Raw genomic sequence first — 14060 nt, 5'->3', positions numbered from 1 at the left:
ATTCAAAAGAGAAGCTAGAAAAAGTGTTTATTTTGTAAGTATTTAATGGATATTCAGTTTTTCAGGAAAATGCATGAATAAGCTTCTAAGTTCATTGCTTTTACATAAAAGTTAATGAAAATTGTATGAAAGAATGACAGTCTATTTTTGGTCTATGGTGGCAATGTCAGTTGTTTGCTTTGGGAACCTTAATGGTATCAGTACATCCTGTACCTGAAGCATTTTCATGTGATGTGACATGAACACCAACGCTCCCACCCTGTTCCAGCCGGTGTACCTCCCCATTTCAAGTGCAGATGGTACGGTTCATCTTTTAGCGCATCTCTGCAACCTTGACAAGCATAAATATTTTACTTTATATATCTTACTTTGAGATAGTTTACTTTGTATAATAGTATTTTAGATATTTTAGATTGTATATTTTACTTTGTATAATAGATATATTACTTTCAATACCTAATTATTGCACCTTTAGTTTTTCTGCAAGTTTATCCTCTGGAGATTTAAGTATCCAGGTCTGCTGATTTCTTTGGGGAACTGCTTCATGCTCTGAAACCAGAGATTTCCTGGCATATTTCTCAGGCTGTTTCTCCCTCCTCCCTTGCCCCTTCTTTACTGCTTGTTTTCCTGACCATTCAGCACACTTTGGGAAGGGAGCTTAGAGGAACCCATTCCCACCCTGCATTTAGAGGCAGCCAATGCAGCCATAACATGAGGGCTCTGTGGTTAAGTGTTTCACTTGTGTCCAAAGTATCTCCATTAATAGGTGCTCAGTCTGTTAAAGTGTTTCTGGAAAAGACTGAAAGTGACGTGATGGTTCCTGAAGCATAAATCATGTCATCGATGCCTTTCTGAGAAACCTACAGTGGTAGTCACATGTGACTTAGAGACAGAAACCACAGTGCTTGCTGGACTGCAAGCCCTTTAGTTTCATACTTGCTCCTTGTTGCCTTCTGACCTCAGGTCTCATTGCCCTTTTGCTCCACTTCAGGCATGTGGGATTCCTCACTGATTCTCAAACATGTTGGTGAAACTGGGCCTCAGGGCCTTTGCCCTGGCTGTGTACTCTGCCTAGAAAGTTCTTTTCTCAGATTATCTGGATGACTAGTTTCGTCACATTTACGTAAAAGTTGTGCTCTCCATGAGGCCTTTTCTGCCCACTTGATCTAAAATTTCACGTAGTTATTCTTCATAGTGCATATCCCTATTTTTATTTTTTTACTAAGAATGCACCACTTTCTTATGTACTATGTATTTGCCATATTTATATGTATTTTTTTCTCTCTCCAACTGGAATGGAAGTATCACTGAGACTTTTGACTATATTTAAAACAAATCAAAACAAAACCACTGCATTGATGGTTCCTAGAACAATGCTTGGCATGTAACAGGTGGTCAGTAATTATATTTGTGATGAATGTTACTCCATGAATGATAAAATGGTATATACATTTGAATGAACTGGATTTAACATTTATTAAAATAGCATTTATTTATTGTGTTAAATTTATTCATTTGATGGATAATGGCTTATTAATTTGTGGTTTTGGTTGCTGTTTGTCTTAATATCTAACATTTTAAAGTTAAGTATCCACAAAATGGACAAATACTTCACACACCTTACAAAGATTCAGTTTTTATCCAAAAAGCAGACAATTAAAAAACTAACCAAATGTTAACTCCACAGAGGTAAGTTTTCTTGGGTTAAACTTATTTATATTTGTACAACCTGATTTATACCTGTCCCCTCATGTGGAATCCAGTCCTTCCAAATTACGTGTATTTTTGCAAGCACATAAATAATGAAATTTAAAAAAAAAGATTGATGACAAAGGGCAAAGCCCAAAGCAAGAAGGGGAGAGTGGGAGTGAGTGTTTGGAATAATGAAGGCATAGGTGTGCGACCTTGTTGTTTATCCTTCTGTGTATACCAGTTTACATCTGCTAATCCCCACTGGAGGACAGAGGAGCCTGGTGTGCTTCAGTCCATGGGATCACAGAGTAGGACACGTCTTAGTGACTGAATACCAACAATAGTCCCAGCTACCATAAACGCAGGGAACTATATTCAGTATCCTGTGATTATCAATAATGGAAAATAATATAAAAAAGAATTTGTGTGTATATATGTGTATAACTGAGTCACCTTGCTATACTGTAGCAATTAACACTGCATTATAATTCAACTGTGCTTCAGTAAAAAATACAGTAAGCAAAAAGGCATAGGTATGACATGAATAGTCAGAGCTTAGCCTATCATAGACTTTAATTTTAGAACCAAAGGGAATTGAGGCAGTATTAAGAATCCAACAGGTAGAAGGTCTTATGCTTGGAATTTAATGATTTGCTGATAGTATAGCCTTCTCCCATTTGATATCTCAGAAGCTGTGATGTGTTTTATGATCTTAAAAGTGGTATCTGTACATGTTTGGGGCTTCCCTGGTGGCTCAGATGATAAAGAATCTGCCTGCAGTGCAGGATACTTGAGTTTGATCCCTGGGTTAGGAAGATCCCCTGGAGAAGGGAATGGCAACAAACTCCTGTATTCTTCCCTGGGAAATTCCATGTCAGAGAGGTTCCTGGCAGGCTGCAGTCCATGGGGGTCGCAAAGAGTTGGACATGACTGAGCATGCATGCAGATACCTAGAGTAGTCAAATGAATTCATAGAGAGAGAAAATAGAATAGTGGTTGCCATTCGCGGGGGAAAGGGTGGGATGTGGAGTTAGTATTTAATAGATACAGAGCTTGAGTTTTGCAATGTGAAAAGAGTTCTGTAGATGGATGATGGTGATGATTCCACAGACCTGCGAATGTACTTATTGCCACTGGACTGTACATGTAAAAATGGTAAATTTTTATTTGTATTTTACCCTATCAAAAAATTTTAAATTAGTAATTTGATAAAATGTGGTGGCATCTTATAATCGAAGGAACACAGAATTCTCCCAATTGTGTCATAAGCTGTTTGTCTCAGTTTCCTCATCTGTAAAATGGGAATGGTGGTTTCTGCCACACAGGATTATGAAGATCCTATTAGCTAATGTATGTTGAGTGCTTGTCAGTGAGCCTGGCAGAGGATTAGTCAAAAAAGTCATAGTGAAGAGTGGATTGTAGAGAGTAGAGGGAAACATTTAGCAGGACCTTTTGCAATGAAGGAAAGAAAGGGTTGAGTCTGGTTATGGGGCAGTTAAGTTTACTTCTTTGACAGAAAAGTGCAGACATTTCTCTGACTGTGGAGAAACTTCCACAATGTTTTAGAAAAACTTATTAATGATATGAGTTAAATAATTAATATTTCATTCATGCTTAATGATGGCCAACCTGAAAGTCCATTTACTTAAGAGTGACTGATGCTAAGTTTCTCATTACTGCAACTGGGCCTTTGCGTTTCTAATTATTATTTTACCCAAGCCAGGAAGATGCCCTGGTTTCCTGTAGGGTGCAGATTATTCCTTCGCTACTAATTTCTGCCGCCCTCTTAATTGATTTAGATGATCAGAAGCTGGATAAGAAAATGGAAAATAGTAAAGACTGTTACAGTGAAGTGAAGTTAAATCAACAAAAATGAATTTGTTTTTATTGGGTAGCTAAATATGTAGGAAGGAGTAAGTTTCTTTTAAGACTTGAAAGTTTGTCTCCTATGGTAAAACAATAGCAGCAACAAATCAATTGAATATGACATATTTGTTCAGCTACTGAGGTATAATTCTCTGTTTTCATTGTGAAATGTGTGTTAACACAAATACTAATAACAGAGAATTATGTACAGAGAAATAACAGAGAAAGTTTAAGAGGGCAAATAGAAAAAAAAAAGTCTTAATTTTTTGAGCCTAGCAACTAGTTTTTGTTTACTTTAGATCTGACTTGATCCGCTGCCCTAAAACATTCTTACAATGCTTTCTCCAGTGGATGGAGGCAAGGTTCATGACCTTGAGTGGATCCTGAAATCCCAAAGAGTCTGGTTGTCTGGCAGCTTTAATTATGACACAATCTCAAAGTCAGCAGAAATTACAGAAAAAGATAGTTTGGGGGACTTGCCTGGTGGTCCAGTGGTTAATAATCCACTTTGCAATGCAGGGGACACAGGTTCAATTCCTGGTCGGGGAACTGAGATCCCATATGCTGTGGAGCAACTAAACCCACGTGCCACAACTTGAGAATCCGTGCACACAGCACAAGATCCCATATATCACAACTAAGACCCGACACAGTCAAATAAATTAATTTTGAAAAGAAAACAAAGTGAATGAAAATACTCATGGTAAAAACTACAAATCAGGCATGATAACCCAGTAGTATATCAGTGGGGGAAGTGAAGTGCTCTTGACTGACTTCTGACCTGTTAAATCATTATAATGCACTTCTATCTTTTCTCTATGTTGAAAAAGATAATATTAATCATAAGTGTCCCTTGGGTTAAATGTTTCATAAAAATAACAACACTCATAATTTATTTAAAGAGTTCAGACACGGGGCATGTTCTCTCCAGGGCTTCTAGCTGTTCTCCCCACGTCCTTGACCCCCAGCCGCACACTCCATCCCCGCCCCGCCACCCTCTGATCCCTGCTGTTCTCTGCCCAGCTTCTTTCTCTTTTCCTGTGTGCCTCCGGGGAATGTTTTTCCAAGCCTTGGCAAGCAAGATAACATCTTAAGGTTGTATCCCGTATGTGGTCACAATTATACGAGCTGTGCCTCATCTCTCACTGAGACATCCTAGCTGAGGTTAAACCTGTTTTTCCCTTATGCTTCTGGAAAACTCCCAGGAAAGCACATGGACCAAGTCATCAGAGTTCTCCATCAAAAGATGCCAGTGTGTGGACAGTGAGAGAGGTGCTTTCAGTGGAATCCCAGGTGCCTTCAGTGGAATCCCAGTTGTTCGGGTTGAATAGAAAGATTCCTCTATTCTTTTACAAAAGTAAATTATAAAAGAATAGTGTTGGTTTAAGTTAAAAAAGAATAGTGTTGGTCACTTAGTTGTGTCTGACTCTTTCCACCCCGTGGACTGTAGCCCACCAGGCTCCTGTGTCCATAGAATTCTCCAGGCAAGATTACTGGAGTGGGTTGCCATCCCTTCCTCCAGGGGATCCCTGGAGGAAGTGGCAAGAAAAGTAGACACAGCATTTTTCCTTGATCTCAAGTTCTCCTTCCCAAAGTAAAAGAGATTCTTCTGCTAGCTCTGCAGCCTGTCACATGGCTGAGTTTTTAAAAAATAAGCTTTCATTGGAGTATAGTTGCTTTACAGAGTTGTGTTAGATTCTGCTATACAACAAAATGAATCAGCCATACATATACACATATTATCTCCCTTTTGGACTTTTTCAGGTCACCACAGTGCATTAAGTAGAGTTCCCTGTGCTATGTAATAGGTTCTCATTAGTTATCTATTTTATACATAGTATCAGTAGTGTATATATGTTAATCCCAGTCTCCCAATTTATCCCACCCTCCCTTAACCCCTTGATATCCATATATTTGTTCTCTATGTCTGTGTCTTGGATTTTTGTAAATACTGAATACAGGAATGAACAATGCGTGAATGAATGAATATATTTTACTCCTAGAATAGGAGCTGGCTTTATTTAGCGTTTGGGAACTTCTATTTTCCATCCATCTGGAACTCAGGGAACTTTGGAGCATACCTGTGACTGGGATAATGTTGCAGTCTCAGTGTGTACTCCTCTCCCCACTACAGAAGCTTCGGGAGCATTGTGATATGCCTGAAAATAAGGTGAGGAAGGGGTAGAGCGCATCTTCCTTTCTCAAGGATCTAAAAGAACTCTTTAGGAGACACTGAAGCAGACTGTCTCTTCACCCGGTGCTGGCTGTGGATGCACAGACAAGGAGATGCAGGTGTGCCCTGGCCATGTAATAGGACAACCACTGCTCGTGGCCGTGAATAGTTTAATGTGGCACAGATGCTCCGAGGGAAGCGCTCTCATGATACTTCTAAGAAGATTGGCAGATAAGCGCCCTTGGCATCTGCTGTTCTCACCAGCATTTCAGATATAGTTACATTTTTGGAGTAGTGAATCTTAGAGGCTGACCCACTACTGTGGTTTTTCTTGCTCCAGAGCACTTGTTTTTGCTCCAGTTGACTGTTTGGTTAAGAAGATGCCTTCTGTCTCTGGGAAACAAACACTGTGAAAATTAAAACCCAGAAAAACAAAACCCCAAAGTAATCTTGACTTGGAAAGTACAGCATACATTCAGGATCATTCTGAGTTTCAGTCTTTGATGTACTTTCTGACAACACTGAATAAACTGATATCTTTCTAGGAGAGGGTCATGATTGAGTTTTGGGGGTATGATAAAATGCATGTGAGATTTATTTCCCTTTTTGGGTTTCTTAGCGAATGATGAGATTTTGGAATAAGTAGAGGGCTTCCTGAAGAGGCTGTTCTTTTGAACTTCAGTAGAAATTTAGGAGGAAAATATAAGTGGGGTGTTTGCAAGATGGACCTAGAGTCAGAGGTGCCATAGTACAAAGGGGCACTGGCCAGGTGGAGGGGTGCTTTGGTGGCCCTGAATGGTAGTGGTGTTGCCCTGAGATGATTGTTTACAGCCCAGGAGCAGGCCTCTCCATGCTAATCACACTACATCGAGTGTGAGGACCAGATAGCAGAGCACTGCTCCTGCCTGGTGGATTGATTTCCAACATTGTTGGTATTGTGTTCTTTGACTCTTTGTACAAAACAGTGTGAGATGCTGTCTTGTGTGTTGGACCCAAATGAAGTGTAACTGTGGTATTTCTGGCTGAAAGATTCCAGTCTTATTTCAGTCTTTCCTCTAGTGGAGAGCCAGCAGTGGATGTTTGCATGCAGTGATAGAAATATTAATACCATGATTAGGACATGAAAGACCCTGTATTAGATATATCATTTGGCAGCTAAAGATAACATTTAATTAAATGAGCTTTAGTTTAACACACCTTCCTTTTTATTTCTTACTTTTTGAAGGCCATACTTTGTGGCTTGTGGGAGGGTTAGGGTTCAGGGTTTAGGGTTAGGGATCTCAGGTCCTTGACTAGGGGCTGAACCTGAGTCACGCCAGTGTAAGCCCAGAGTCCTAACCACTAGGAAACCAGGGAACTCCCTGCTTTCCTTTCTTGATATTGAATTTTAAGAAATAGAATCATGAAATTGTAAGTGTATGGCAGTTTTAAAAGTATATTTATGGGATTTCCCTGGCAGTCCAGTGGTTAAGACTCCACCTTCCAATGCAGTGGGGGCGGGGCGGGTGGTACGGGTTCAGTCCCTGGTCAAGGAACTAAGAGTCCACATGCCACATGGTGTGGCCAAAAGATTAGACAAAAAAAAAGAAAAGAAAGGCTAGTATATTTACTGGGTGGCGGGAGAGCGAGAATGAGAAGAGTGTGAGAGTGTGTGTGTGTGTGACAGAGATGGTGTTAGTCTAGCTCTTTTAAAATACTTGTTGTCTATAAAATTGGACTGATTTTCTTTTCCCTGTTTTAATTATGTTACCATTCTGATATGGGAATGCTATATTCAAAAGGAGTTCTATATTATAAATAAGTTTAATCATAGCAAATCACTACTGGTATATTGATTTTGGATTTTTAGAGGAAAACAGAGCTCGGGAAAGAATACCAAACCAAAACTGGAGGTTGGGGAGAAAAGAGAGCCAGGTGTAGGCCAATGCAAACCAATAAAACTAAGAAAATCAGAGGAAAACACAGCATGGTACTTTCTACAAAAATAACAGACAGAAGACTCCCACCTGTCATGAAGCTGAAACTGGGTGATGAGTACAAAGGGTCTCATCATTGTAGTCTTTATATATATTTGAAGCTTTCTGTATTAAAACATTTTAAAGAAGAGACTCATATAATGCAAAATGCTAACATTTGTAACATCTTTTCACTTGATTGTGTATTTATATTTGATGATAACAGGGTAATTAATATAAAAAGAAGAGCTTCTGTTTAGATGGTGAAGGGTAAAGTAGATGGTGTGTGCAGCACCTGCCATGTGAGTTCAGCAATTTACGTTCTTGGGTGTGGTTTCTGTCTAGCCTTAGGATTCTGTAATTCTATGAGGAATAAAGCTTTTTAGACATATCCCTCCACACCCAGTACTCTTGCCTGGAAAATCTCATGGATGGAGGAGCCTGGTAGGCTGCAATCCATGGAGTCGCGAAGAGTCAGACACGACTGAGCGATTTCACTTTGACTTTTCACTTTCATGCATTGGAGAACGAAATGGCAACCCACTCCAGTATTCTTGCCTAGAGAATCCCAGGGATGGGGGAGCCTGGTGGGCTGCTGTCTATGGGATCGCACAGAGTCGGACACGACTGACGCGACTTAGCAGCAGTAGCAGCTCCACACCCATTATGTCAGGAAAATCTGGCAAACTCCATAAGTTCCTTAGTTAAAGTATCACTACTACAATCCAGCTGCCTCTTGTGCCCTGCTCTCTCTGGTGTATTCCAGTCCTGCCCCTCCACACCCCCTGTTAGTTGAAGACTGCATTGTTAAAATCCTCACGTTGATTCCAGTTTTGACCTAAACTCTCAGCTGGATTGAATGCGGTCAATAAAAGGTTGCATCATGAGTGATACTAGAAAGAGTTCTTTTGATGGCATCTCTGGGATTTTGAGTAAAATAATTTGGGCTGGCTGGTCTTCAATGCATTGGATGTTAAATTCACCCAACAAGAGTTTATACCAAATATGTTTTTTAATTATAGGCTTAGAATTTCATAAGCATTTTGGGAGAATCAAAATAAATGTTATAAAGTTTCTATTAGCACTGAAAGACTATTAGGAAGAATAAATGACTGATGTATAAAGTCACTTGTAAGCCCTCCCTGGCAGAATATTAGCTTTTCAGCAAAAGCTAATCATGATGTTCAAGGCAAGATGTGGAGGAGAATTCAGTAGAGGAGAAGAGAAAGACATGGTATAAGAAAGAGGATGTGGGAAGCAGCTGTGAAAGGTGGATTTCTATAGGCAGAGAGAAGTGGGAGCTGGTACAGAGATGGGCACAGAGCCATGGAGAGTTAGATCTTGGAAAGGAAAATGAAAGTTCATTGAGAGAAAGAAACTGATGAGATAAGGATGGAGGCGATAAGTGAAGGTCTGTTCACAGGGAAAACAGGAAGTCAGGGTTCCAAAGCAGAAGAATGGTAAGCTTGTAAGAAGGAGTTAAGACTCAGTTCTCCCGAGTCTGGCAGGAAGAAAGACAGGGAAGACGTAGGAGGCGATATGTAATACTGTGTGTCGAAGAAGGAAGTACATGAGGGAGTTCCTGCAAGAGGGCCTCAATTACTGACCATTGAAAAGGTCCTGGAGGGAATTCTCTGGAGGGCCAATGGTTATGGCTCTGCACTCTGACTGCCAAGGGCCCAGCTTCAATCCCTGGTCAGGAAACAGATCCCACAAGCCATGCAGCACGGACGGAAAAAAAAAAAAAAGACTATGAAGTCACCTCTTAAATGTTGTAGGAAGAGAGGATATGGCTTGAGGGGAAAGGAGCTAGTGATCATGGTGTGTGCATACCAGGTAGTAGAGGAAATGCGAATAAATGTCTTGCTCAGAAGGAAGAAGGCCAGGATAAAACCAAACATTCATTCATCTTTTATTTGCCTGATGTTTACTGAACATCTATCAGTGTTCCTTCATTCAGCAGTTGGTTAGCACCCACTGTGCATCAGATTGAAAGAGGACTGTACAAAGGCTTCAGAGTCTATTGGTAGAGAGAGTTGTGCATGTAGTCAAGTCTAGCCTAGTCCATTCAGTGTGATGCCTGCTGCAACAAAGGGTCTTCTGGGTGTGGTTAACTAACATATGAGTGAACAGGCAACTCATGGAAGACATTCCAGACCAAGCCCCAGTTGAAATGAATCCTAAGGAATGAGGCGGAACAAGGAGGGAAAGAGTTGGAGATACAGTCCATGCAGAAGGAGTAGCGTTAGTGTTTGAGAGAGCATGCTGGGTTTGGGGAGGCATGGAGTGATCTGGGAGGTAGGGCACGGGAGACGGAGGAAGAACAGAGACCGTAGGGTATTTGCCTAATGGAATGTACCTCTTGCTAGCATTTTTTGAGGCAAAGGTAACAAAAATTAGCAGAAACTAACGTGTGAACAGAACAGACCTTTATCTACTTGAATATACCAACAGAATACTTCAAAAGTATATAACTATTCCAGCAGTGGCTCATTTGTCTTTTATTCCTAAAATTATTTTAGTGTTTAAAAATAAACTACTCACGAGTGTTACAACTGCTTGTAAATATCAGTACAGTGTTGAGAAACATGAGCATGCTCATTGTGGTCAATTTTTAGTATTTTTTAAACAGATCGTTTTGTAGAACTGGTTTGGGGACAGCTTATTTCCATATCATAGGCAGTAGCTTCAAAAAACACTTCTAGAACTTGCTTCTAGAAACAGTTCTGATCTTGCTATAGTCTCCTTCAGTCAGGAGAAAGAGGACTTTTGATTTTTTGTCCTCACTAAGGAGAAAGCTTTTTTTTCCCCTACCCAGGAAACCGTGTCTGTTTATAAAACATTGCTTGTGTAATTTTAAAAGCAGTTGCCTGCTAATGTTCATGATTAAAATGAGAGATTTAAAGTCATGTAGGGCGAGTCTCAGGACTTTCTCAGATTGAGAACATGCATTCATTACACATCCTACTTCTTTCCCCAAAAACAATCCTCAAGATGTTAAGGTAAATTTCATTTTCCTGGTAGCCCTCAGGGGTGGAAGTCATCCTAGCCACTCCATCAGACTCCTTCTAATACTGGTAATTTAATTCTGGGTGTGATTATGCTGTGATCATTGTGTAGGTATGTGGTCAAGCAGCTGATGTTAAAAATTGTTCCCACATAGTGCATGCTTACTAACTAGTTTCAGATTCTCCTGTGCCCTTATGGGATGTATATATTTTTAGAAGAAACACCCTGCGGTTTTCTTTTTTATTAATTCTCTGTTTTTGTTTGTTTTTGTTTCCTTCCCAATACATAGCTTTTGGTATTTCCAGAATTTATACTAGAAAATGCATTAAATGGAAAGGTAGAATGAAAAAAGCAGTTGATTCTGGAAAAAAAATAGCTATCACAGCAGCTACATCCTGGGCAGTAAGGATATACAGTGTGTGTTTTCTCTGATTCTAAGTCTGGGGTGGTTTATTTGCTTTTTCAGTTGAACTCTGGTTGGCCCCATTTAACCATTTTGGACTCCACTGGTTTGTATTTCTGTTGTATTTGAATGAATAATCAGAAAATTCTCTTGGGGTTACACATTATGTGATTATGAACTATTTAAATAAGATACCAAGGGACACATCACATATTCTACTGTGTTTCAAAATGATGTTTTTATGTTGTCTGCACTCTGTAAGCCTTTTCAATGTGTCTCCTTAATCATTTGCACATATAAGATGGCTGAGGGAAAAAAATCTACACTTCCACCCCCAATCTGTATTTCCTTTGGCATTTGTACCATCTGTAAACATACCCAAATCTTGATTTAAAAAAAAAGTGAGGGTGGGCAGAAGGGAGGAGAAAAAAAGAGCGAGCACTAGTGTAAGTAGAGCTCTGGGCTGGAAGCTGTGGAGGTTACAAGATAACACGAGTTTACAGACTGCCTGGAAGCTTGGTGTGATAGTAGGTGAACAAGCAAACGCAGAAGTTGTTGATGAATTCAGAATAGAACATGATAAATCGCCAGTGAACTTGGCCCGTGCTGCCAGTGGAGGACATTGTGGACTCAGTGCTTAAGGTCTTGAAAAGAAAAACAGAGAAAGGCTTCAGGGAGAAAGGAAACATTTGTTTTGTGATTTGGAGACTGGAGTAGTGGGAAGAAGCCTGCAGTCTCGCATTTAAAGGCCAGCGTTTGCAGCCCTGGATTTGGGACTGTGAGAGGAGAGGGGAGGATTAGAAGGGCCTCTCAGTACATTCCCACTGATCATGGCATTCAGGAGAAAGAGGGATTTTGTGCCCAAGCACATGCTCACAAAGCTTTGCATGTCTCAGGTGGGTACTCACTGTCAGTGACTCTCAGTAGCCACTGTCCCTTTGGGGTCATGATTTTCTGCTTGATAAGAAGTGCTTTGTTGTTGTTGCCGCTGTTTTTATATGAACTATGTTGCATTCTAATATTTTGTATTAATAGTAACAGCTGTGCTGAATTCGATTCAGGTTCCTTGGATTAAAAAATATGCAATTTTTATTTTTCCACAGTAGTTCAGTGTTAAAGAGGGTCAGGCTTACACGTATCACTTCCTTTTTCAGACAAATGGACACCTCCCTGGGAACGGAGATGTGTATCAAGAAAGATTGGCCCGTTTAGAAAATGATAAAGAATCCCTCGTTCTTCAGGCAAGTGATTTTTAAATGCTTTTTTCCCCTCATGACTTAACTTACAAAGACCATTGTAAATTGGGGTGGCGAATTCAGTTGCTTATAGGAGCCAGACTGCTAATAGAAATAAGTACAGGGCCATCTATCCACATTAGGGACCGGTGAGGACTATGACGGAACGATGGTATGCATACCCAGTCTAGAGTGAGCAGCCCTTAGCCTCTGCTCTTCAAGGGCCAGCTGGGTGATAGGCGCAATGTCATCTGATTTTCTGATAAATGATCTTTTTAAAAATATATATATGTAGCAGAAATTCTGACTTTGTAACTATATGTGTATATATATGTGTGTCTATATATTCATATATCTATTTCATAAATATGAATAAGGATTTCTGAATCTGAATATATATTTAATTTTTTCAATTTGAAAAATGATGCCATGGACCAAACAACACAAAGTGGGTAGTGGGGTCCTATTTGTAGGTTAAATTAGAGTTTTCCTCTCCTTCACAGTCTTTTAAATCCTTGACAGATAGTTTTACTTTGGTATTTTGAGCTAAAAGAACTGAAGCTTAGGGAATCCCCTGATGGTCCAGTGGTTAGGATTCAATGCTCTCACTGCTGTGGCTGGGTTTGATCCCTGGTCAGGGAACTAAGATCCCACAAGCTGTGTGGTTGGTGGGGCGGGGGCGGGGGGTGGGGGCGGTAGAAAGCATATTTACTAGGCTGGTGATCCTTGGAAGGAAAGCTCAGAGATTTGTAATAACACTGAGGATGAAAGACCAACCCAGTGGCTCTTCTTGGACCTTTGAGCTACATCCTGGCTTTTGAACACGTTTGTGGACAGTGGGATCATGAAAGATCTCATAGAATTTGGATTCCCAGGATTCTTTTCTGTATTCTTTGTCAGGTATCAAAATTGAATAGTCCTTGTTGTGTGGCAGCCCTGAATGAGAAGGGAGTTTGCAGGACAATGTATACATGTATTAATATATGTATGGCCGGGTCCCTCGGCTGTTCACGTGAAACTGTCACAGCGTTGTTAATATGCTATACCCCAATACAAAACAAAAAGTTTAAACTAAAAAGAAGAAAAAGGAGATGTGGTATATAGTATATATATTTACAGTGGAATACTACTCCATCATAAAAAAAGGAAATCTTCCCATTTGTGACAATGTGAATGGACCTTGAGGGTATTACGCTAAATGAAATGTCAAGACAGAGAAAGGCAGATACCACTTGTTTTCACTTATATGCAGAATCTAAAAGACAAAACAAATGAGAAAAAAAAAAAAAAAAAAACTCACAGATACTGAGAACAGGTTGATGGTTACCAGAGAAGAAAGGTGCTAGCAGATAGTTGAAATGGGTGCAGGGAGTCAACTGTATGGTGGCAGATGGTGACTAGACTTGTTATGATCACTTTGTAGTGTGTACAAGTATCAAATTATTGCATTGAATACCTAAAACTAATATAATGTTTATTTACTTCAGTAAATAAATGATACAGACCACTTTCAGTCAGTAGTGGAAGTCGCTCAGTCATATCCAACTCTTTGCAACCCCATGTCCATGGAATTCTGCAGGCCAGAATACTAGAGTGGATAGCTTTTCCCTTCTTCAGGGTATCTTCCCAAACCAGGAATCGAACCCAGGCCTCCTGCATTGCAGGCCGATTCTTTACCAATTGAGCTATCAGGGAAGCCCTCTATGGACTGCTTGGGGGGAAAACAA

The 14060-nt window shown here is 40.1% G+C and overlaps 1 protein-coding gene across 2 annotated transcripts in view; it reads left to right on the top strand.

Annotated features, from left to right (window-relative positions):
• Positions 1-14060, top strand: part of PPFIBP1 (PPFIA binding protein 1) — a 197717-nt gene that overhangs the window by 133199 nt on the left and 50458 nt on the right. For both annotated transcript variants that reach the window (XM_068971086.1, XM_068971087.1), the window contains exon 5: positions 12253-12339. In XM_068971086.1, the coding sequence (XP_068827187.1) occupies positions 12253-12339 (87 nt within the window). The remainder of the gene's footprint in view (positions 1-12252; positions 12340-14060) is intronic.

Source organism: Capricornis sumatraensis, chromosome 4, assembly GCF_032405125.1.
Source record: "Capricornis sumatraensis isolate serow.1 chromosome 4, serow.2, whole genome shotgun sequence".
NCBI lineage: Eukaryota > Metazoa > Chordata > Mammalia > Artiodactyla > Bovidae > Capricornis > Capricornis sumatraensis.
This window is presented reverse-complemented; position numbering and strand designations above follow the sequence as displayed.